Source organism: Aquarana catesbeiana, linkage group LG09, assembly GCF_042186555.1.
Source record: "Aquarana catesbeiana isolate 2022-GZ linkage group LG09, ASM4218655v1, whole genome shotgun sequence".
NCBI classification, from domain to species: domain Eukaryota; kingdom Metazoa; phylum Chordata; class Amphibia; order Anura; family Ranidae; genus Aquarana; species Aquarana catesbeiana.
In genome coordinates, this window is record NC_133332.1 from 213377888 (window position 1) to 213403259 (window position 25372).

Below are 25372 nucleotides of genomic sequence, written 5' to 3' on the forward strand. Positions count from 1 at the left end.
TTTTGTGCTAACAGTTCTCAATGTGGTAAATTTGTGTGTTAAAATGTGGTCTGTTACAGACGTAAAAGACAACTAGCTGTATACTGTGATATAACAGACAACATGAAGATATACATCACCCACCCAGGACATCTGCAGATTTCTTCCTCTCCACTATCTGAATGTCTCTTGCACCAACTGGGATGTGGGTGACCAGAGCATACCCTGTAGATGAGAACATGTCAGAGGATGAACCAAACTAGTGTGAGCTCCACAGTGCCAGGAAGCTGTGCCAGAAATGTAAAGGAGTAGATGAAGATAAAACAGAAGGCTTGTGGCTTACAACTAAATCAGATGCTTACAATTGTTAACCTTTTCCTCAAACTGGCACTGTATTGGATAACACAGAAAGCAAAAGGGACAGAGGTAAACTGAATGCAATCAGAGATTGGCAGAAAAACCTTCAATCGGACAATATGGGCCTTGTGGATCACATAAACAAAGAGCTGCGTTTACATGATTGTAGGTTTACGAATCCAGGAATCACATTTTGCTACAGGAAGGAGCAGAGCAATGCATTGCCCTTGCTTGCTTTTTTTTATATTTGGGCCACATGGTTGAAAAATATCTGACAATATAAAGTTGGTTTTATTTGTTCAGCCTGCATGCTGAACGAAAGAAATATAACAGCTTCCTCCATCCACACTAAACAGCATGGATGGATGAATTTCTAGGGTGGGCTATTGTATTCTGACAACTGGCACCCAGGGCCGCCATCAGGGGGGTACAGCCGTTACAACTGCAAGGGCCCCGGGGACCAGAAGAGGGAAGGACGGGTGAAGGGGAGCCTTGCTGTGCATTACAGAAATTATCTCACAGCGTGTGCTATGTATTGCATTGAGCTCAGACATTGAGCTCTTTACTGCCACCTCTGGCTACTATGTGCATATGCACCCCTCGTGTACTGGGCTTCTCTGTGCCAGAAACATGTCAGCTTTGTGAAACGAGCTGGGACCAGGTAGGAAGATCTTCTTTGCAAGTAGGGGCTGTGAATGAAATGGAGGGGGGCGTTTTGTGTACAGGGAGGGGCCAGAACCTTGTGTGTTTACAGGTTTGTGTATATGTGGGGCTGCAATATATACAGGCGTGTGGATGGGGGGCTTTCATATATACAGGTGTGTGTGTGGGGGGGCTGACACATACAGTATCTCACAAAAGTCAGTACACCCCTCACATTTTTGTAAATATATCTTTTCATGTGACAACACTGAAGAAATGACACTTTGCTACAATGCAAAGTAGTGAGTGTACAGCTTGTATAACAGTGTAAATTTGCTGTCCCCTCAAAATAACTCAACACGCAGCCATTAATGTCTAAACCGCTGGCAACAAAAGTGAGTACACCCCTAAGTGAAAATGTGCAAATAAGGCCCAATTAGCCATTTTCCCTCCCCGGTGTTATGTGACTCGTTAGTGTTACGAGTTCTCAGGTGTGAATGGGGAGCAGGTGTGTTAAATTTGGTGTTATCGCTCTCACTCTCTCATACTGGTCACTGGAAGTTCAACATGGCACCTCATGGCAAAGAACTCTCTGAGGATCTGAAAAAAGAATTGTTAACAATAATAATTGTTAATAATTCTTAGAAAGAGTTATTTTAAGGGGACAGCAAATTTACACTGTTATACAAGCTGTACACTCACTACTTTACATTGTAGCAAAGTGTCATTTCTTCCGTGTTGTCACATGAAAAAATATAATAAAATATTTACAAAAATGTGAGGGGTGTACTCACTTTTGTGAGATACTGTATACAGATGTGTGTGGAGGGCTGACATATATACAGGTGTGTGTGTGGGGGGGGCTGACACATATACATGTGTGTGAGGGGCTGACATATATACAGGTGTGTAAGGGGGGGGCTGAAATAAATAAAGGTGGGGGGCTGACATATATACAGGTGTGTGTTTGGGGGGCTGACATATATACAGGTGTGTGTTTGGGGGGGGGGCGACATATATACAGGTGTGTGTGGGGGGATGATATATATACAGGTGTGTAAGGGGGGATGAAATAAATAAAGGTGTGGGAGGGGGCTGACATATATACAGGTGTGTGTGGGGGGCTGACATATATACAGGTGTGAGGGGGGCTGACATATATACAGGTGTGAGGGAGGCCGACATATATACAGGTGTGTGAGGGGGGCTGACATATATACAGGATTGAGTGCATACAGGTGAGGTGGCCGGTGTGCGGATTCGGTAAGATGGCCCATGGGCAAGCCCTGGGGAGGGCCCAAACATTTCTGATGGCTGCCCTGCTGGTACCCGTCGACTTTTGAAAATCCTAAACAGTGCCAGAATCTGATTGGATGCAGGTGCTGTATGTTCAACAATTTTCCAGCAGCTCCTTTGAATTTTCACACTTAGGAGTTAGGATATTGTGAGCAGGGTGACCCATGGGCGAATTTTGCTCATCTGGAACCAGTTGAAGTTTGTTTTGTGTATGGCCAGATTTGACGCTCATGTAGATGTGCCCCTTTTACTTTTCTTGACTTGCGTTTGAAGCACGCTTCACATGCAAATCATCAGTTTTCAATCCACATAGAAATTGATTTTAATTTTACAGTGTGGTGGATGACGGCTAGGAGACTGCTTCTGACCTGCTTTGTATTTCTCTGGTTCCACTGAATATTATCTATATTGCAAGCAATAGCATGTGTTCACATGCAAAACACAGCATTTGCAAACAAAGCCCGTGTACAGAAGCATAAATGGTATAATTTCCACTTTTGTGCTTAAACCCTAGGCAGATTTACAACAACGTTTTTGAAAAACAAAACAAAAAACAAAAAACATTACAATGTATTTTAAATGTAACTAGCTGAAATACCTGACTTTGCAGTGATTCCTGTAATTCCCTATACAGTAGCCCTTATGCTGTGTACACACGATCGGTTTTCTCGTCGGAAAAAGATATGACGGCTTTTCCGACGGGATTCCGCTCAAGTTTGCCTTGCATACAGAATTGCCACAGACTATTGCATTTTCGGATAGGAACTTTTCCCGACCGAAAAATTGAGAGCATGCTCTCAATCTTTCGCTGGCTGGAATTCCGCCAGCAAAAGACCGATGGAGCATACACACGGTCACATTTTCTGACTAAAAAAATCTCATCTGTGTTTTGCTGGCCGAAATTCCGACCGTGTGTACGCAGCATAAGACTGATAGAGGTAATGACAGGTCATAGACTAAAAGGGGGGGGGGGGGGGGGGTTGAGCTTATCAAAGTGAAAGTCCAGGAATGCCTGGATCACAAGACTGGTGGAACACAATAACAAATCCTTTGACAGGTAAATCAGGTCCTATAAATGTGTTTATCTCTCAAATGAGTTTCAGAGAGGACAATGGAGGATGAAGACTCAAGTGCTACACGCATGTAGACAAATACCTTCTACCCCTATTTTTGTCTTTCTCTCTTTCTATTTCTGCGTGTCTTGTTTATTCTTAATCTAATAATATCTATTTAAGTTTTATTGTTACACTTTCACTCCCAAGCTGATTGTTGTTTATGTTCTCATATTTTTAAACTAATTAAAATGTAATCAAAAAGTTACCAAAAAAAACTAAGCTCAGTAGGAAGAGCAGTTGCTCTTTACCATAGCAACAAAACTTCCAAATACTATGATAAAAGTATTAAAATGTGTCTCTTATTTATTGGCTATGACTATGCTATAAGCAAGAGCATCCATTTTGATCAGAGAGAAGAGGCTTATTCTACAGGGTGGAAGATTCTAAGCATTTACCAAGATGGGAGGTTCCTTTCCTGTAGTTCCCCGTGATGTGAACGCAGCTACTTCCATCTCCCTGACAAACGCCACACTTATCCAGGGTGTGTGTGGAGAACAAGACCCCATCACATCCTATCGGCTGGGAAGGAAGAGAGAAAAGCAGTCAGGAAAAGACAGAGGGAGAAGTAAGTGTCCAAAGGTGCAGAGAACTTCTTCACGTCTACAGTAATGTCTCCACAAACCTCACATTTTCCAGAAACACAAACCCCTCGGTAGTCACTGTACTTGCAGGATGTCCCATCCCTGGCCTGGACCATCAGCTGCCTCTGACCGTCACTGGTGGTGCACTGCAGATCACAAGGTTTGCTGGAGATGTGCACATAGTCATCTAGGAGGCACCAAAAACAGATGTGAACTATAGAAGACACTGGTACATTTAGGTTTTCTGATTACATTACACATTTAGGCTTATTCAATAAGGAAAAGTTTGGCCATCCTGGAGAATACCACACTGCTAGTTGCATAAATGGGAGGATTCAGCTGCCCCACATTTGTCTCAGGCAAAGCCTCTCTCCTGAGACTTGTCGTGTTGAGAATTATGGCAGAAAGAGCCTGCCATTGGAGTGTGTAAGACTCAACCCACTGGACTCCACTTATAACCAAATTATCACTTTTTGGGCAGACTTGCCTCTTAATTTTAGACATTTGTTTTAGCATAATTATAAGGCTAATATCTACAGATTTATGAAGATTTAAAAGACGCGTGCAAAATCTAGTGTTTTCATCCTGCCAATCCCTTCTGTAATGCTACTTACCAGGGTACAGTGGTTTCCACTGGTAAGTTTTGCCATTGTATATGTGGGAATTGAAGGATGTGCACTGCTCTTCCCGAAAACTGCGGCTGTTGGATGGACATTCCTGAAATATAAAAATATTCATAACCAAAACTGCTTTGTTAGATTAATTTAAACTAATCTTGTGTCAATATAGCATGCATTGTCTCCCAGCTTCTGAGTGTGCATAACAGTAGTTGCATACATTCCTCTTATAACACTAAAGGATCTGTTATGCCGCGTACACACGAGCTGACTTTTCAGCATCAAAGGTCTGACGGTCTTTCCAACGGACTTTCGACGGAGTTACGACGGACTTTCACACGACCGGACTTGCCCACACACGACTAAAGTCCGTTCGAAAGTCTGTTGGTTTGAACATGATGATGTACGAAGGGACTAGAATAAGGACGTTCATAGCCAGTAGCCAATAGCTGCCCTTGCGTCCTTTTTTTTCCGTCGTACTAGCATACAGACGAACAGATTTTTCGACCGGACTCGAGTCCATCGGAAAGATTTGAAACATGTTCCAAATCTAAAGTCCGTCTGATTTTCGACAGAAAAAGTCCACTGAAGGTCCGATGAAGAACACACACGGTCAGATTGTCGAAAAGTCCGCCCATGTGTACGTAGCTTTACTTGATGCTGTCATCCACACTTAGGGCCTGGGAGATGGCATATGTTAGCATGATGTCAAGCTAGTAAGGAAGTAGCAGCTGTAATATCCCAAGAAGGCTCTCTGCCTAGACTGTGTGCTCCAAAAGTCATCCTCAGATATATTGGACAGAACTAATTATGGTGAAACTAAATAAGTTCTCTTTGGGTTGAAATCCCTTTGTGATTTAAAGGATAAATTCACCTTTTGTAACATGTTACATACAGACTGGCCCCGCTCCTCCCTGATCTGACAGCTAGCGGGGTTCTTCTAGCTGTCACAATTTAAAAAAAAGATGTAGCCGAGTGGGGCTCCGCCTGGCAGCGTCACTCATTCACAGTATCCTGTCAATGGAAAACGACAAGGACCAGAAGCCTCTGCAGCTGTCGGCTTGTAGTTCTCAATGAACTACCACGACACTGTGGTGTGCAGTGGTAGTGCATTAACTCTTCCTGTCAGATTGTATCTGCTTACCCGTACGAGATGTACGGGCACACAGATACACTGGCAGATCTGCTGGAGAACTGCATGGCACCAGTGATCTGCAATGCTTTACAGGCTCCAAATAAATAAATAAATGCACTTTTTTTTTTACGTGCAAAAAAATGTGCATTATTTTTTTCCAAAAAGTGAATTTATCCTTTAAGGTAGTCCCCGTTCATCCGCTGAGCTTGTTATGATCCCCTTACCTGCACCTTACAAAGGTGGAAACGCTTAGAGGTGCCTGTACAGTTTTTACTTCCAAGACCACTCAGCAGTTTTCTCCTGAAATGATAAAATAGTAGGAATTGTTCTGAGATCCTTCAGAAAACCAGCTTCTCCATATGTTGTCTCTGTCCCAGGCCAGGACTCAAAATAACATTCATAAAAGAATTGAGACATTTTTCCAGCTTCCTATGTAGTTCTACAAGGACAGTGTGACTGTAGATAGACTCTGGTAAGTCTCATATAGCCTAAAAAGGCTGACAACCCAAAACAACAAAAACTACAATTAGCTACATAAAAAAAGGGAAATCAAAAGTTTTAAAATAATTCTCTGTCTAAAATATTCTATAAGTTTTGGATGGAGAATTAGATGTTTTTATTGCATATTTCCTTTACAGGAAGTCCCACCAAAGTGAGGGGAAATCTCCTCTTAGACAACTGTCACCAGAACAGGTCTCCCTATTTTAGGATTTCCCTTGACTTCATAAACAGTGCCAAATTTGAATTTCCCATCACGTTCAGTCCTGGTGTTATGGTTACCAGTACAGACAGAGAAAATGAGTTTTCCCAGCAGGGAGACAGAGAGCATTTAAAACCCGACAGGGGTTCTGTAACTTCCTCACTCCATCCGAAACTAAAAAATGTTTTGATGATTGCTAGATAGATTTGGTAAATAGCAAACAAGGGCTTATTTACACCACAATGCATAATGCATGGCCAAGCACTGTATCATATACAGGTACTCCTCACTTAACGAACAGGCTCCGTTCCAACGACCAGGTCGTTAAACGAATTGGTTGTTAAAGGAGGAGCCACAAGTAATCAATACTTTAAGCATTCTTAACAACTGTACTGTATTGTGATAAAAAGGTCTAAACACAAAACTCCAGCTCAATAACGTTGTTTTAATTTGCATAAGTACAGAACACAAAAATTCTGTACTGTACAATACAATGATATATAGCACGTTGTTTGGGTGGGGAGAGCGGTCCGAGTGGTCGTTAAACAGGTAGGTGATTAAACGAGGAGTATCTGTATAAACATATAGATCTCTCTCTCTCTGTATGTATGTATGTGTGTGTATATGTACAGTATCTCACAAAAGCGAGTACACTCCTCACATTTTTGTAAGGCCCCTTTCACACATGCGGACAGTATGTCCGTATTTCATCCATCCGTTTTCGGATGAAATACGGACATACATGCATCCCTATGGGATAGCGGGTGTCAGCGGATGTACATCCGCTAACACCCGATGTTGTCCGGCTCCGCTCTCGTCCGATTCTGCGGACGGAAGAAAATCCTATTTTTCTATCCGTCTGCAGAGCAGATCGGATGAACACGGACAGACGGTCCGTGTTCCTCCGATCCCCCATAGGGGAGAGCGGAGATCTGACAGGGCGGTCCCTGCACAGTGGGATCCCCGCTGAGCAGCGGATAAACACGGGGCGGATCAACACGGATCCGTCCCGTGTGAAAGGAGCCTAAATATTTTATTCTCTTTTCACGTGACAACACTGAAGAAATGACACTTTGCTACAATCTAAAGTAGTGAGTGTACAGCTTGTATAACAGTGTAAATTTGCTATCCCCTCAAAATAACTCAACACACAGCCATTAAGGTCTAAACCACTGGCAACAAAAGTGAGTACACCCCTAAGTGAAAATGTTCAAATTGGGCCCAATTAGCCATTTTCCCTCCACGGTGTCATGTGACTTGTTAGTGTTACAAGGTCTCAGGTGTGAATGGGGAGTAGGTATGTTAAATTTGGTGTTATCGCTCTCACTCTCTCATACTGGTCACTGGAATGTCAACATGGCACCTCATGGCAAAGAACTCTCTGAGGATCTAAAAATAAGAATGCTTGCTCTACATAAAGATGGCCTAGGCTATAAGAAGATTGCCAAGACCCTGAAACTGAGCTGCAGCATGGTGGCCAAAACCATACAGCGGTTTAACAGGACAGGTTCCACTCAGAACAGGCCTCGCCATGGTCGACCAAAGAAGTTGAGTGCACATGTTCAGCGTCATATCCAGAGGTTGTCTTTGGGAAATAGACCTATGAGAGCTGCCAGCATTGCTGCAGAGGTTGAAGGAGTGGTGGAGGGTCAGCCTGTCAGCGCTCAAACCATACGCCGCAACCTGCATCAAATTGGTCTGCATGGCTGTCATCCCAGAAGGAAGCCTTTTCTAAAGATGCTGCACAAGAAAGCCTGCAAACAGTTTGCTGAAGACAAGCAGACTAAGGACATGGATTACTGGAACCATGTCCTGTGGTCTGATGAGACCAAGATAAACTTATCTGGTTCAGATGGTGTCAAGCGTGTGTGGTGGCACACAGGTGAGGAGTACAAAGACAAGTGTGTCTTGCCTTCAGTCAAGCATGGTGGTGGGAGTGTCATAGTCTTGGGCTGCATGAGTGCTGCCATCACTGGGGAGCTACAGTTCATTGAGGGAACCATGAATGGCAACATGTACTGTGACATACTGAAGCAGAGCATGATCCCCTCCCTTCGGACACTGGGCCGCAGGGCAGTATTCCATGATAACGACCCCAAACACACCTCCAAGACGACCACTGGTTTGCTAAAGAAGCTGAGGGTAAAGGTGATGGACTGGCCAAGCATGTATCCAGACCTAAACCCTATTGAGCATCTGCGGAGCATCCTCAAATGGAAGGTGGAGGAGTGCAAGGTCTCTAACATCCACCAGATCTCTGATGTTGTCATAGAGGAGTGGAAGAGAACCGCAGTGGCAACCTGTGAAGCTCTGGTGAACTCCATGCCCAAGAGGGTTAAGGCAGTGCTGGAAAATAATGGTGGCCACACAAAATATTGACACTTTAGGCCCAATTTGGACATTTTGATTTAGGTGTGTACTCACTTTTGTTGCCAGTGGTTTGGACATTAATGGCTGTGTGTTAAGTTATTTTGAGGGGACAGCAAATTTACACTGTTATACAAGCTGTACACTCACTACTTTACATTGTAACACAGTGTCATTTCTTACTGTGTATATATCTATATATATATAGATATATACACACACACACTGTATATAATGTATATAATTGGTGCATTGACCAAACTGTTGGTGCTATATAAATCCTGCATTACAATAATAGAACACCAATGCACAAATACAGTGGAGTGTAGCAGTGCTATTGCTCTGTGTGTTGTGGTTTGCTGCAATTTAAAAAGTAGACCAAGCCCTCTCTGAGGTACATTAACAGCCTATTCAAAATAAAAGGGCTGCCTTACACAATGCAATGACAGTGCACAAAAATGTATGTGTTGAACTTGAAGGGCACTGCATTATGGTGTAAATGGGCCCTATATCCTTTTATGCATTTACACAAATATAATTTTAAATGCTGCTACCTAATTGCCTAAAAAAATAATCCTCAAATAAATTTCACATGGCACAGCTGCTGTCCTAACAAGTTTCAGGCACTAAGGGCTGGAAGTAGAAATTACACATTGATGTCACTGATGACATATGATTTACTTATGAATAGGGAATCAAATGACAAGAAAATAGGGCTAAGAAGTGATACAGTGCACTAATTCCTGTCCAAATACTAACTTTCAAATACAGTGCATGGAAATTAAAAAAGAAGTCAGCATAAGTGCTGCTTTTCCACTGATGATTACTCTGCAATGTCATTATGAAGGTATAAAAGTGGAAGTCATTACTACATAGTTTCAGTGAAATCTCCATACATGACTTGCTAACTCTTGAATAATATAATTGTTGCTGCTGGATACTTCTGCTTTGGACTACGTACAGTGGATAACAATGAGTATTCAGCTGCCCCACCTCTGTCGGAGGCAGTGCCTCTCCTGAGACTTCACTCCTCCGCCGCAGGTGCGGGTACATGCAGTCCACTTGGTCCACTCCCCCCACCAGAAGGTTGTCACATCAGCCCCTTCTTCCAAGCTGTTGGACGTCTGAGTTATGTCCTGTGTGTTGTTCACGTCCAAGTTTTGGGAAGAAAACACAATAATAACTTGAATCGCTATGGTTAGTTAATAGTTGTGGTTTATTTCCTGTATTTATTTTTTATGCAGTGCATATGCATAGAGTTATCTGTACCAGTCTCCGTGCAAGGAGGAACTCAAAGTATATTATCTCTACCAAACTCTGGGACCATTTCATCAGATGCCAATTAACCTCTCGCTATATTTTTAAATGATGGGAGGGAACCACAGTAACATAAGGAAATATGCAAACTCCATGTAAATTATTTGCATGCTGGGATTGAAACTCGGAGCCCTAGTGCAGAAAGGTAATATTAATAATTTTTTGAACTTTGCACATTTTTTTGATCTTTTCCTCAAAATTGCATCATTGTTTTTTTTTTAATACGCAGTGAAATAAAAGCAAGGTTTTACAAATCTTTATAAAAAGGCCTTATTATGTTTTATAATTTTCCATCTAAGCAGTGGCTGTAGTATATGTGCAAGTATAAGTGTTCACTAACTCATGTTACATGTTACCAAGTCAGCCCTATATACATCTAACCCCCAGCAATATCCCAAAAAATTATCCTCGCTCATCTATTTCTTTATGGACCTTGCTTTGTGCACTGGTCCGAATCATTTGGTGGAGGGGGGATTATGGTGTGGGGTTGTATTTCAGGGGGTTTGGCTTGGCCCCTTTGTTTCAGTGAAGGAAACTCTTAAGGTGTCAGCATACCAAGATATTTTGGACAATTTCATGCTCCCAACTTTGTAAGAACAGTTTGGGGATGGCCCCTTCCTGTTCCAACATGACTGCACACCAGTGCACAAAGCAAGGTCCGTAAAGACATGGATGAGGAAGTTTGTGGCAGAGGAACATGAGTGGCCTGCACAGAGTCCTGACCTCAAACCGATAGAACACCTTTGGGATGACTTAAAGCAGAGACTGTGAGCCAGACCTTCTCATCCAACATCAGTGCCTGACCTCACAAATATGCTCCTGGAAGAATGGTCAAACAATCCCATAGACACACTCCTAAACCTTGTGGACAGCCTTCCCGGAAGAGTTGAAGCTGTTGTAGCTACAAAGGGTGGGCCAACTCAATATTGAAGCCTACGGACTAAGACTGGGATGCCAATAAAGCTTATGTGCGTGTAAAGGCAGGTGTCCAAATACTTTTGACAATATAGTAAATATAAATATATATATATATATATATATATATATATATATATATATATATATATATACACAGTATATTCTTTTTTTTCTCTCTCTCTAGCATAGTATGAATCAGAATTCCCACAGGGGAGGGTAACAATGGTAACAGATTATGTCCCACCCACTGAACAGCTGTATGCACCTTCTGTACTTTCTATTGTTCAATGAAGACATCAGTGCTGCACTAATTGATTGTGGAGACAAGTGCTTACCTGCGTTATAGAGAAAGTGACATTTCCCAATATAATAAGCAGAGGTATCAACCCCTGGCTCAGGTTTTTCCAGATAATAAATAGGAATAGCTGTCTGTTTACCGGGGTAATGCTCATTTCTAGAAGACAGAGACAAAAAGCAATTGTTCTTTCAGGACTCTCAGTCAGGCTGCATATTTTTAAATATTTCAGTTTTGTTAATAAATCATTACACTATTTAAACTTGATCTTGCTATTTAATGATGCCATTTCATTTCAATTTGAAGCCTAAATAATGATCAACCCATAGAGCACAGATCAGTTTGTAACCTGGATTTCATAGAGGGCTCCATCGCCCCGCTTCTGTAACTAGCTTACTGTCTCTCCATTAAGTCTCTATGAACCTCACCACCATGTCTGATTGTACAATTAAAGGGGTTGTAAAGGTTTTGTTTTTTTAACCACTTCAGCCCCGGACCATTATGCTGCCTAAGGACCAGAGGACTTTTTTTCAATTTGCCACTGCGTCGCTTTAACTGCTAATTGCGCGGTCATGCAATGCTGTACCCAAACAAAATTTGCGTTCTTTTCTTCCCACAAATAGAGCTTTCTTTTGATGGTATTTGATCAACTCTGCCGTTTTTATTTTTTGCGCTATAAACGGAAAAAGACCGAAAATTTTGAAAAAAAATTATATTTTCTACTGTTTGTTATAAAAAAATCCAATAAACTCAATTTTAGTCATACATTTAGGTCAAAATGTATTCGGCCACATGTCTTTGGTAAAAAAAAAGTCAATAAGCGTATATTTATTGGTTTGCGCAAAAGTTATAGCGTCTACAAACTAGGCTACATTTTCTGGAATTTACACAGCTTTTAGTTTATGACTGCCTATGTCATTTCTTGAGCTAAAATGGCAGGGCAGTACAAAACCCCCCCAAATGACCCCATTTTGGAAAGTAGACACCCCAAGGAAATTGCTGAGAGGCATGTTGAACCCATTGAATATTTATTTTTTTGTCCCAAGTGATTGAATAATGACAAAAAAAAAAAATATTTACAAAAAGTTGTCACTAAATGATATATTGCTCACACAGGCCATGGGCATATGTGGAATTGCACCCCAAAATACATTCAGCTGCTTCTCCTGAGTACGGGGATACCACATGTGTGGGACTTTTTGGGAGCCTAGCCGCGTACGGGGCCCCCCGAAAACCAATCACCGCCTTCAGGATTTCTAAGGGCGTAAGTTTTTGATTTCACTCCTCACTACCTATCACAGTTTTGAAGGCCATAAAATGCCCAGATGGCACAAACCCCCCCCCCCCAAATGACCCCATTTTGGAAAGTAGACACCCCAAGCTATTTGCTGAGAGGCATGTTGAGTCCATGGAATATTTTATAATTTGACACAAGTTGTGGGAAAGTGACAATTTTTTTTTTTTTTTGCACAAAGTTGTCACTAAATGATATATTGCTCACACAGGCCATGGGCATATGTGGATTGCACCCCAAAATACATTTAGCTGCTTCTCCTGAGTATGGGGATACCACATGTGTTGGACTTTTTGGGATCCTAGCCGCGTACGGGGCCCCGAAAACCAATCACCGCCTTCAGGATTTCTAAGGGTGTAAATTTTTTATTTCACTCTTCACTGCCTATCACAGGAGGCCATGGAATGCTCAGGTGGCACAACCCCCCCCCAAATGACCCCATTTTGGAAAGTAGACACCCCAAGCTATTTGCTTAGAGGCATGGTGAGTATTTTGCAGCTCTCATTTGTTTTTGAAAATGAAGAAAGACAAGAAAAAACTTTTTTTTTTTCTTTTTTCAATTTTCAAAACTTTGTGACAAAAAGTGAGGTCTGCAAAATACTCACTATACATCTCAGCAAATAGCTTGGGGTGTCTACTTACCAAAATGGGGTCATTTGGGGGGGTTTTGTGCCACCTGGGCATTCCATGGCCTCCGAAACTGTGATAGGCAGTGAAGAGTGAAATCAAAAATTTACGCCCTTAGAAAGCCTGAAGGCGGTGCTTGGTTTTCGGGGTCCCGTACGCGGCTAGGCTCCCAAAAAGTCTCACACATGTGGTATCCCCGTACTCAGGAGTAGCGACAGAATGTATTTTGGGGTGTAATTTCACATATTCCCATGGCATGTTTGAGCAATATATCATTTAGTGACAACTTTGTGCAAAAAAAAAAAAAAAAATTGTCTCTTTCCTGCAACTTGTGTCACAATATAAAATATTCCATGGACTCGACATTGTGACGAACGCGGGTGTCAGATCCCTGCCCTCCTCGCTAACTCACGACAAAGGACCGGCCAACCTCACCCCACGCTGTCACTTACGTAACAATGCCACTCTCAGCTGCGCCCAGCACAAAGATTTTCCAGCTTGCGGGACCACAATCTAGGTGCGAGCAGCCTGAGAGTGATTGTCACTGGGCTAATTACACAATTAACCCTTTAACTGCCACCACCCCCGTTTAAAAGACCGAGCCGGGGGAGACTCGTAATTTTGCAATACCAATTATAATTTTAGAATAAGCGTCTGACACACACACTGCCACTACAGACAGATCTGCTCAGAGTCTTACTCTACAACAGTAGCGCCCTTCAAGAGGCAGGTTCGTTTATAGCTTGCATTAGGAGCTTTAGAGACAAGGTTAACACTTTTCAACATAAGGGTTTATTATGAAAAGGTCAAAGTTGATGCAAATAAAATATTTACAGAAGAAAGATGTTTCAAAATATAAAGACAATATACAGCCACAAAGCAATAAGGTAGAATTGGGAAGAGAGAATACTTGCAATTAATGTCCGAGGGTTGATCAGAGTTCGATCGATGAGCTAGGTAATCGGTTCTCGACTTGGCAGATGTTACTTCTTGGATGGTAAAAGGAGAACTGCCCATTGTCTTGGCATCTCCTCTTTTCTGTCAAATCAAAAGGGGTGTTGACAGCGACCAGTAACCAATCATCTGGTCAGCTGGTGTAGGGGTTGGTTGCTGGGAGGTGTCTACACTCATGACCACGTCCCAGGTACATTTTGTAATACATGTTCATATATCTGCATCTGTAGGGTTTACAGACTCCAAATATCCATATTATTATTCAACTTGAGATTTCCTTCAAAACAAGTCTAAACATGCCATATCTATAACGTATAGCCTGCTTTGGAGGAATAAGTGGTCCCAGGGGTTTCCCATATGACCTGACATAGGGGTGTCTGGACTTGAAACGTTCCCTATTATCTGAGGAAGCTAAATATGTCCAGATTATGTCTGTGCTATTACTAAGTCAGAAGTTATGAAACATGCTGAAATTTCATACTTATTCTTATGAGGTGTATTCAGAAGACTTTACGACCTAGGCCTGTTTGGTCTCTGAATGGGGAGGGTGACAGTTTTACGACAGGCCTGAACTGTTTTCTCTGTTGAGATAACCTTTTCTGTTGAACTTAAAAAGCTTTGAATTCCTAAGGTGGGGAAGACGGAGTTCAGAGTTCTCTGTGAGGTTACATGGTTAGCAAAACTGTCATGGTTACTTCCACACAAGATGGCAGCTAGCTACAGCTTGTCATGTCCCGTACTTGATATCGTTACACCTCCCCCCTTAGGTGGTTGCATGGGAGGGAACTACAATTTCCCTCCTGACGCAACCGACTCCTGCGGGCTCGGCTTGTCGTGACAGCCCATCAGCATTGCCATGGGCGCTGCCTTTCTTATGCTGGATGGTGAAATCGTATTGCTGAAGAATTAGGCTCCACCGAAGTAGTTTGCCATTCTCCCCAGCAACACGATTTAGCCAGCTCAAGGGATTGTGATCTGTGATCACAGTGAAGTGCCGTCCATAAAGGTACGTTTGTAACTTCTGGAGAGCCCACACGATCGCAAGACACTCCTTTTCGATCGTGGCATATGCTACTTCCCTGGGAAGCAGCTTCCTGCTCAGGTAGAGGATGGGATGCTCCTCTCCGGCCTCGTCCACCTGGCTCAGGACTGCACCCAATCCAAAGGCAGAGGCATCCGTCTGCACAAGGAAACGGCGGGTGAAGTCTGGAGCCTGCAGCACAGGTGCGCTGGCCAGCGCCCCCTTCAAGGCCTGAAATGCCTGCTCACATTCTGGTGTCCAAGACACCACCTTGGGCAGTTTCTTTTTGGTTAGGTCAGTCAGAGGTTTGGCCAGGCTACTATAGTTACATACAAATTTCCTATAGTAGCCAGCGGTCCCCAAGAAAGACATAACCTGCTTTTTGGTTTGAGGGGTAGGCCAGGCCAGGATGGCCTCAACCTTCTCTGTCTCGGGTTTCAGGGTACCTCCTCCTACCTGGTGTCCCAAGTACTGCACATCAGTCATGCCAATCTGACACTTACTGGGTTTGACAGTCAGATTGGCAGCTGTCAGTTGGTCTAGGACCTGTGACAGGTGCACCAGGTGTTCTTCCCAGGTAGGGCTGAACACGGCGATGTCGTCCAGGTAGGCTACGGCAAAGGTTTCCAGCCCCTCCAGTAAGTCATTCATGACTCTCTGGAAGGTAGCTGGGGCATTCTTCATCCCAAACGGCATGACGGTAAACTCGAACAATCCGAATGGGGTGATGAAGGCCGACTTTTCCCGAGCCTCAGGGGCCAGAGGAATTTGCCAGTACCCCCTGCTCAGATCCATGATTGTTATATAACGGGCGGCCGCCAGCCTATCTAACAACTCATCAATCCGGGGCATGGGGTAGGCATCTGCAGTAGTGATGGCATTCAGCTTCCGGTAGTCCACACAGAACCTGGTCGTCTGGTCCTTTTTGGGAACCAAGACTACTGGGGACGCCCAGGCACTGTGGGACTTCTGAATCACCCCCAGCTGCAGCATTTCCTCCACCTCCCTTTTCATGTCGGCCAGCACCTCCAGGGAGACGCGATAGGCCGACTGTTTAATGGGGGGATGTGCCCCGGTGTCCACCTGGTGGACAGCGAGGTGTGTCCTCCCAGGTTTTCCCGTAAACCTGCTACCATGTACTGCCAGCACTCGCTTCAGTCCAGGTACCTGGGTGGGGGTAAGATTGGAGTTTATCAGGAGTTCTGAGTCTACCTCCCTGGTGTCTGCTAGCAGGTCCAGAAGTGGATCAGCCTCCTCGGGCTCTGGCCTGCTGCAGACCGGCATGACATAGGCCGTGCGCTCATGATGGGCTTTGATCATGTTAACATGAATGGCCTTCTGCCGTCTACGCCCTTCTCCCAACCTGACCAAGTAGGTGACATCATTCAGACGCTGGGTGATGGTGTACGGGCCTTCCCATGCTGCTTGGAGCTTGTTCTGCCGCAGGGGAAGCAGAACATACACCTTCTGACCAATGTCATAGGTCCGCTCCCTAGCATTACGGTCATACCACTCTTTCTGCCTGGTCTGGGCCTGGGTCATGTTCTCCCGCACCATTTCCACCAGCGTCTCCATTTTATCTCTGAATTTTAGGACATAATCCACAACCGAGACCTTTGAGTCGGCAATCTTGCCCTCCCAGTTCTCACGGATTAGGTCCAGGGGTCCTCTTACCCTCCGTCCGTACAAAAGTTCAAATGGCGAAAAGCCTGTGGACTCCTGAGGCACCTCTCTGTAAGCAAAAAGCAGATGAGGCAGATATCGTTCCCAGTCCTTACCCTGGGAGTGCACAAAGGTGCACAACATTTGTTTCAAGGTTCCATTGAAACGCTCGCACAAACCGTTCGTTTGTGGGTGATAAGGACTGGCCATGATATGCGTCATCTGTATTTTTCGACAGAGAGCTTGCATCAAGTCGGACACAAACTGAGGGCCTTGATCGCTAATGAGCTCAGCCGGGAATCCCACTCTTGTGAAGATTCCCAGCAGAGCATCAGCGACCTTGTCTGCCCGGACGCAGGAGAGAGCCACCGCCTCTGGATAACGCGTGGCATAGTCGACAACTGTAAGGATAAAACGTTTGCCTGAACTGCTAGGGATGGCCAAAGGCCCAATGATATCCACTGCCACCCTCTTAAAAGGTTCGTCAATCACAGGCAAAGGTTTTAGCGGAGCCCTGTGTACATCCCCTGCCTTGCCAACTCGCTGGCAGGTAACACAGGACCGACAGTAGTCAGCTATGTCAGCGAGCATTGTAGGCCAATAAAAGTTATGTATCAACCGCCCTCGGGTCTTAGTGATCCCCAAGTGCCCTGCGAGGGGAATCTCATGAGCCACTTTTAGCAGCTGTCCCCTAAATTGACTGGGTACAACCAGCTGCCTGCTACCTAGGTCAGCCTCATTCCCCTCTGCAGGCATATTTTCTCTGTACAGTTTACCTTTGTCCCAATAGACCTTTTGTTTGTCATTCTCTGCAGGGGGGCGATCAGCTAGACTCCTGAGCTGTGCTAGTGTTTGGTCTGTCTGCAGTGCTGTTTCAAAGGCGGAACAACAGGTCCCAGCCAGCAGTCCTGTGGCAAACATGGACAGCTGCTGAGGCTCAGCAGAGGTGGAGTCCACTGGGTCAGAACAGGGAGAGGGCCCAGAGACCTCCTCCTGCTGTTCTGCGACCAGGGCCTGCACCTCGGCTGCCTTTGCAGCACTGCGAGTGACCACCAATACTGGCAATGCATCATTATCATCATCATCATCATCATCACATTTAACCTTTATCAGTTCAGCATCATTGGAACATACATCAGTTACCTTCACTGGCAAGGGGGCCTCCTCTCCTGTCTCTGAAGAAGGAGGACCTTGCACTTCCACTCCACCCTCCCCCTCCCTCTGTCCATCTACAGGTTGCCCAGATATTACCCCAACATCTGTAAACAGTACCTTGGGAGGTCCGGAGAGATCCGTGGGAGCATCTGGGGTGCTTTTAGCAGGGGCATAGTATGAAACAAGGGTACCTAAATCAGAACCCAACAACACTGCAGTGGGGATCTCCTCCGAGACACCCACCTCTCTCATCCCACTTCCGGCACCCCAATCAATAAAAACATAGGCACGGGGTACACAGGAACGGGTTCCCCCAACTCCGGTGAGGGTAAGGAACTTCTCTGGGATGATGTCTGTTTCTTCTATAACCTCTGGTCTGACCAATGTGACTTCAGCTCCGGTGTCACGAAAGCCTGTTACAGTCCGGTGGCCTACGATGACTGGCTGCAAATTGGCATTGGTTCCAGGAGGTTTCCCACTGACGAGCAGCACAGCGGAAGGGTTGCTAGCCGGATGGCCAGGTGATGTCGTCTTCTTCTGCTCAGGGCACTGCGCCCTGAGATGTCCGGCTCCCCCACAGTTGTAGCATTTGCGTTTGTCCGTTAGGAAGGCCTTGGCTCCAGGAGTTGCAGGTTCCGGCTGCTGAGGAACTTGTTTGGTAGGCAGAGGAGGGGTTGCCGTGTGCGATTTCCCTCCTTTCCAGCCATTCAGAGGAACCTTGCGATGGTCAGATACCCGAGAGTGGATATAGGTATCTGCCAGTTCTGCTGCTGCTTTGGCAGAGGCTGGCTTTCGCTCCAGCACAAACTGTCTGACGTCTGTAGGACAGATGTGCAAAAGTTGATCTGCAATCATAAGATCTTCCAGGGATTCAAAAGAATCGGCTTCCAAGCCTTTAGTCCACTGCCGGAATGTGGTGCGTAAGCGACCTACCACATCCATGTATGAGTCCCCAGGCCCCTTTTGCAAGGACCTAAAACGCTTCCGGTACACTTCCGGGGTTAGCTGAAACTTTTGGATGATTGCAGCTTTTAGGGCCGCATAATCGTCGCACTGTTCTTCTGACAGTTCGACATAAGCATCCAGGGCCTTGCCTCGTAGCCCTGGTGTCAGGTACCGGGCCCATTGTGCTGGGGGCAGATGGTACTGACGGCAAGTTTTTTCAAACGACAGTAGATACACGTCAATGTCACTGTCCTTTTCCATAACTGGAAATTTGGCTGCTGGGATCACTGGCAGAGAGGCATCCCTGTGCTCTAGGGATCCGAGGTTCTGAGCCTGTCGCTGCTGCTGGAGCCTAGCCATCTCCAATTCGTGCCGACGATCAGCCTCCCTCTCAGCCCTGCGTTCCTCCCGCTCGGCCTGGCGTTCCAGAAACTGCAAGTACACCACAGGATCCGTCTCCCTGAGGTTTTGTAGAGTTTCTTGCATTTGAAGAGAGTCTATGATGTTTTCAGGCAATCTGATGCTAGCCTGCTCTTGTGGTGGCTTGGAGGTAACAATCCGTGGTATTCCAGTGTCAGTCTCTGCTTGCCCATCTGGTGAGGCCGCCTCTGAACCACTGGGCTCTGGAGTAGCGGAAACCCTTTCTGGTCCAGTTTCCCCCAGGTTCTGGTGTGCACGGATATCAAACTCCTGTAAGGCATGTATCAAGCCTTCACGATTTTTGCCACCGACATCAATTCCTCTTTCTGCGCACTCAACAGTCAGTTCATTCTTGCTCATCTTTTTATATGCTGATAACCCAGACATGTTGCAAGCAGAAAGGATAGAACAGAAAGAAGAAATAGGAAGAAGGTGTAGGAAGGAGCTGTTGCTGTATGTCTCTCTTGAAAAAATAAAAATAAAAAAAATATGCACCAGCTTGTCTCTAAGGACTGTTTCCACAAAGGTTACAATCCTTCAGTGCAGAGCTAATTCCTAACAATGCACTGAATGCTCTTAATGCGAAACTATCCCGCTACGCTGCCAGCCAATATGTGACGAACGCGGGTGTCAGATCCCTGCCCTCCTCGCTAACTCACGACAAAGGACCGGCCAACCTCACCCCACGCTGTCACTTACGTAACAATGCCACTCTCAGCTGCGCCCAGCACAAAGATTTTCCAGCTTGCGGGACCACAATCTAGGTGCGAGCAGCCTGAGAGTGATTGTCACTGGGCTAATTACACAATTAACCCTTTAACTGCCACCACCCCCGTTTAAAAGACCGAGCCGGGGGAGACTCGTAATTTTGCAATACCAATTATAATTTTAGAATAAGCGTCTGACACACACACTGCCACTACAGACAGATCTGCTCAGAGTCTTACTCTACAACAGTAGCGCCCTTCAAGAGGCAGGTTCGTTTATAGCTTGCATTAGGAGCTTTAGAGACAAGGTTAACACTTTTCAACATAAGGGTTTATTATGAAAAGGTCAAAGTTGATGCAAATAAAATATTTACAGAAGAAAGATGTTTCAAAATATAAAGACAATATACAGCCACAAAGCAATAAGGTAGAATTGGGAAGAGAGAATACTTGCAATTAATGTCCGAGGGTTGATCAGAGTTCGATCGATGAGCTAGGTAATCGGTTCTCGACTTGGCAGATGTTACTTCTTGGATGGTAAAAGGAGAACTGCCCATTGTCTTGGCATCTCCTCTTTTCTGTCAAATCAAAAGGGGTGTTGACAGCGACCAGTAACCAATCATCTGGTCAGCTGGTGTAGGGGTTGGTTGCTGGGAGGTGTCTACACTCATGACCACGTCCCAGGTACATTTTGTAATACATGTTCATATATCTGCATCTGTAGGGTTTACAGACTCCAAATATCCATATTATTATTCAACTTGAGATTTCCTTCAAAACAAGTCTAAACATGCCATATCTATAACGTATAGCCTGCTTTGGAGGAATAAGTGGTCCCAGGGGTTTCCCATATGACCTGACATAGGGGTGTCTGGACTTGAAACGTTCCCTATTATCTGAGGAAGCTAAATATGTCCAGATTATGTCTGTGCTATTACTAAGTCAGAAGTTATGAAACATGCTGAAATTTCATACTTATTCTTATGAGGTGTATTCAGAAGACTTTACGACCTAGGCCTGTTTGGTCTCTGAATGGGGAGGGTGACAGTTTTACGACAGGCCTGAACTGTTTTCTCTGTTGAGATAACCTTTTCTGTTGAACTTAAAAAGCTTTGAATTCCTAAGGTGGGGAAGACGGAGTTCAGAGTTCTCTGTGAGGTTACATGGTTAGCAAAACTGTCATGGTTACTTCCACACAAGATGGCAGCTAGCTACAGCTTGTCATGTCCCGTACTTGATATCGTTACAGACATGACTCTCAGCAAATAACTTGGGGTGTCTACTTTCCAAAATGGGGTCATTTAGGGGGGTTTTGAACTGTCCTGGCATTTTATGCACAACATTTAGAAGCTTATGTCACACATCACCCACTCTTCTAACCACTTGAAGACAAAGCCCTTCTGACACTTTTTGTTTACATGAAAAAAATTTTTTTTTTGCAAGAAAATTACTTTGAACCCCCAAAAATTATATATTTTTTTAAAGCAAATGCCCTACAGATTAAAATGGTGGGTGTTTCATTTTTTTTTTTCACACAGTATTTGCGCATCAATTTTTCAAACGCATTTTTTTGGGAAAAAACACACTTTTTTAAATTTTAATGCACTAAAACACACTATATTGCCCAAATGTTTGATGAAATAAAAAAGATGATCTTAGGCCGAGTACATGGATACCAAACATGACATGCTTTAAAATTGCACACAAACGTGCAGTGGCGACAAACTAAATACATTTTTAAAAGCCTTTAAAAGCCTTTACAGGTTACCACTTTAGATTTACAGAGGAGGTCTACTGCTAAAATTACTGCCCTTGATCTGACGTTCGCGGTGACACCTCACATGCATGGTGCAATTGCTGTTTACATTTGACGCCAGACTGACGTTTGCCTTTGCGCGAGAGCAGGGGGGGACAGGGGTGCTTTTTTTTTTTTCTTTATTATTGTTTTGCTTTTTTATCTTATTTTTAAACTGTTCCTTTAATTTTTTTTTTTTTTTAATCATTTTTATTGTTATCTCAAGGAATGTAAATATCCCCTATGATAGCAATAGGTAGTGACAGGTACTCTTTTTTGAAAAAATTGGGGTCTATTAGACCCTAGATCTCTCCTCTGCCCTCAAAGCATCTGACCACACCAAGATCGGTGTGATAAAATGCTTTCCCAATTTCCCAATGGCGCTGTTTACATCCAGCGAAATCTAAGTCATGTAATGCTTGTAGCTTCCGGTTTCTTAGGCCATAGAGATGTTTGGAGCCACTCTGGTCTCTGATCAGCTCTATGGTCAGCTGGCTGAATCACCGGCTGCATTCTCAGGTTCCCTGTTGAGACAGGAGAGCCAGAGAAAAACACGGAAGACGGTGGGGGGGGGTGCATTCCCTCCCACTGCTTGTAAAAGCAGTCTAGAGGCTAATTAGCCGCTAGGATTGCTTTTGCATAAAAGCCGACCACTGGCTGAAAAGAATGATACCCAAGATGATACCTAAACCTGCAGGCATCATTCTGGTATAACCACTCAAAGTCGTGAATGGCGTACCTGAAGACAAAAAAATGGTTAACAATAAAACACAGTAAACGGTAAAGTATAAAAAATTGCATACCTGAAAAGCAAACATGATAAAACATAATAACAATAAAACATTGCAGAATAGAATACAGTAAAAAAGAGCAGAACAATAGAGAGAGAATAGAGAGAGAGAGAACAATAAAACAACAACTATTTTTTTTTATTTTATATATATTTTTTTTTTTTTACACTTTTTTTTGTAACTAACTTTTATAAATGTAACCGGTTCCAGGTTCAGGTCTCTCAAAATGCGATGGCATCTTGGGAGACCCTGTGAAAGTGTTTTTTTAAAAAAATAAATTATTTTCACTATATGTTTATGTATTTATTTTTTGTGAACAAATTGTGCACTTTTCTTTGTTTATATTTTAAAAGTATTGGCACATAGCACGATATTTTGTTTATATCCAGCGCTGCGCTCTTTTGTTTATATACCTGTGAAAGTGTGCCTAGTCTGTGCAATACTGTACCCTACGCTAATACTCAACTAGTGAATGGTAGCGTTCAAAACATTCACCAATGCAAAGACCAGGATTGTCAGGACAGGAGGGACAATAATAGCGGGTGTCACGCCTATATCCGCGCTTGCTGCAGACACGACATCTTTTTTGGGGGGGTTCGTTGGGTAGGGGTACTCGGGAGGACATAAAGAAAATGCCTCTCATGCAGCCGACTGCATTTGGTTGGGGATATGAATGGGGGAAGTACGGGCGCTGCAGAAGTGGTGGGTTCCCAATTAGGATTGGCGAATGCAGCAGGAAGGGCATTATGGGCACGACGGGCCTGTGTTTGTCTTCTTCTTGGTGGCAGCGGGACACTACTTGTGCTTGCCACCTCACATGCTTGAACTGCACTTATGGGACTCGCCACGTCACCAAGTGTTACTGCAGTGCTGGTTTGACTACGACCGGGGTGTACTAGGCCACTGGTGCTTGCCAGTTCACCAAAACGCTACCAAAAAAACTGTTAGCGATCGAAGGGATCAGGCCTGACTCTGCGAATGCTGCAGTTACGCTTTTAGTGTTTTGTAAGTGACAGTAATCGATCGATACTGCACTTGGGTGGGCTGGGCTGGGCCGGGCGGAGGGGCAAAACGCAGGTGCTAGCAGGTATCTGGGCTGATCCCACTAACACTGCGTTTTTGGGAACCCTAAACTGCTGGGGACGCTAGTATAGATCTGATCGGATCAGATATTGATCCGATCAGATACTATACCACTAAGGGAGGTGTACGGTGCGTGCGTGGGTGTTAGCGGTACTGGCGCTAACCTGACGCTGCCTGGGGCTGGTGCTTGCCAGTTCACCAAAATGCTACCAAAAAACTGTTAGCGATCGCAGGGATCAGGCCTGACTCTGCGAACGCTGCAGTTATGCGTTTAGTGTTTTGTAAGTGACAGTAATCGATCGATACTGCACTTGGGTGGGCTGGGCTGGGCCGGGCGGAGGGGCAAAAAGCAGGTGCTAGCAGGTATCTGGGCTGATCCCGCTAACACTGCGTTTTTGGGAACTCTAAACTGCTGGGGACGCTATTATAGATCTGATCGGATCAGATATTGATCCGTTCAGATACTATACCACTAAGGGAGGCGTATGCTGCGTGCGTGGGTGTTAGCGGTACTGGCGTTAATCTGATGCTGCCTGGGGCGACGCATATCACCGCCGGGCGATCAGGGGGCTAAACCTTTATTCGGTAATAAACGGCGGGTGCCCTGACACTATAAAAAATAAACGAACTAACCAGCGTCACCCGTAACAGTTATAGTGGTGAAAGGGTTAACTAGGGGGCAATCAAGGGGTTAAAACATTTATTAGGTAGTATATGGGGGTCCCTGTCGCTATAAAACGCTGACGGCGAACCTAAATGTTTACCTCCCTAACTAGCGTCACCAGCGACACTAATACAGCAATCAGAAAAATGATTGCTTAGTGACACTGGCGACGGGGGGGTGATCAAGGGGTTAAACCTTTATTAGGGGGGGGTTAGGGGGGTATCCTAGACCTAAAGGGGGCTAACAGTAACTGCCCTACCACACTAACTGTCACAAACTGACACCATGCAGTAATCAGAAAAAGTAAAAATAAAAAAATAATAAAACTGCTTGGTGTCAGTGTGTCGGGGGGGGGGGGGGGGGGGGGGGGGGGGATCGGGGGTGTAATGTATGCCTGGCGTTTTCTACTGTATGTGTGTATTTGTGTAACTCACGTTGAAGTCTTCTCTCCTCGGCGCCGGAACGGAAAATACCGAGCCGAGGAGAGATTACATCATTTCCTTTGCTGCTGTTTAGCATACAGCAGCAAAGGAATGATTTGATTGGCGGCGATTGCGAGGGGGGGCCACGAACAGATGGTCTCCCCCTCATCTCTGATCGCCGCTGGTCAAAGGCGGACCGCCTCGGGCACCGGGGGGGGGGTCCGATCGGACCCCCCGCCCGCGGGAGGCAGATCACGTATATATGTACGTGATTCTGCCTGCCCGTGCCACCTTGCCGACGTACATCGGCGTGAGGCGGTCCTTAAGTGGTTAAATAACAAACATGTCATACTTACCACCTCTGTGCAAGGGATCCTCCACTTATGGGGGCATTCCATGGGGACACTCGTGCGGGCGCGCTCCCAAGTCCTGCTGCTTCGACCATTGACACAGAAAGTAGGACTCGGCCCTGCCCCCCAGCTCACTGAATTTGATTGACAGCAGCGGGAGCCA

At 44.8% G+C, this 25372-nt stretch overlaps 1 protein-coding gene across 1 annotated transcript in view; it reads right to left on the minus strand.

The window, feature by feature from the left end:
- Window positions 1–25372, minus strand: part of ADAMTSL2 (ADAMTS like 2) — a 162765-nt gene that overhangs the window by 91939 nt on the left and 45454 nt on the right. The window contains exons 3-9 of the mRNA XM_073599673.1: window positions 11360–11478; window positions 9783–9925; window positions 5947–6022; window positions 4585–4687; window positions 4012–4157; window positions 3785–3908; window positions 124–204 (exon numbers count right to left, since the gene is read on the minus strand). Coding sequence (XP_073455774.1) covers window positions 124–204; window positions 3785–3908; window positions 4012–4157; window positions 4585–4687; window positions 5947–6022; window positions 9783–9925; window positions 11360–11476 — 790 coding nt within the window. The 5' untranslated portion in view covers window positions 11477–11478. The remainder of the gene's footprint in view (window positions 1–123; window positions 205–3784; window positions 3909–4011; window positions 4158–4584; window positions 4688–5946; window positions 6023–9782; window positions 9926–11359; window positions 11479–25372) is intronic.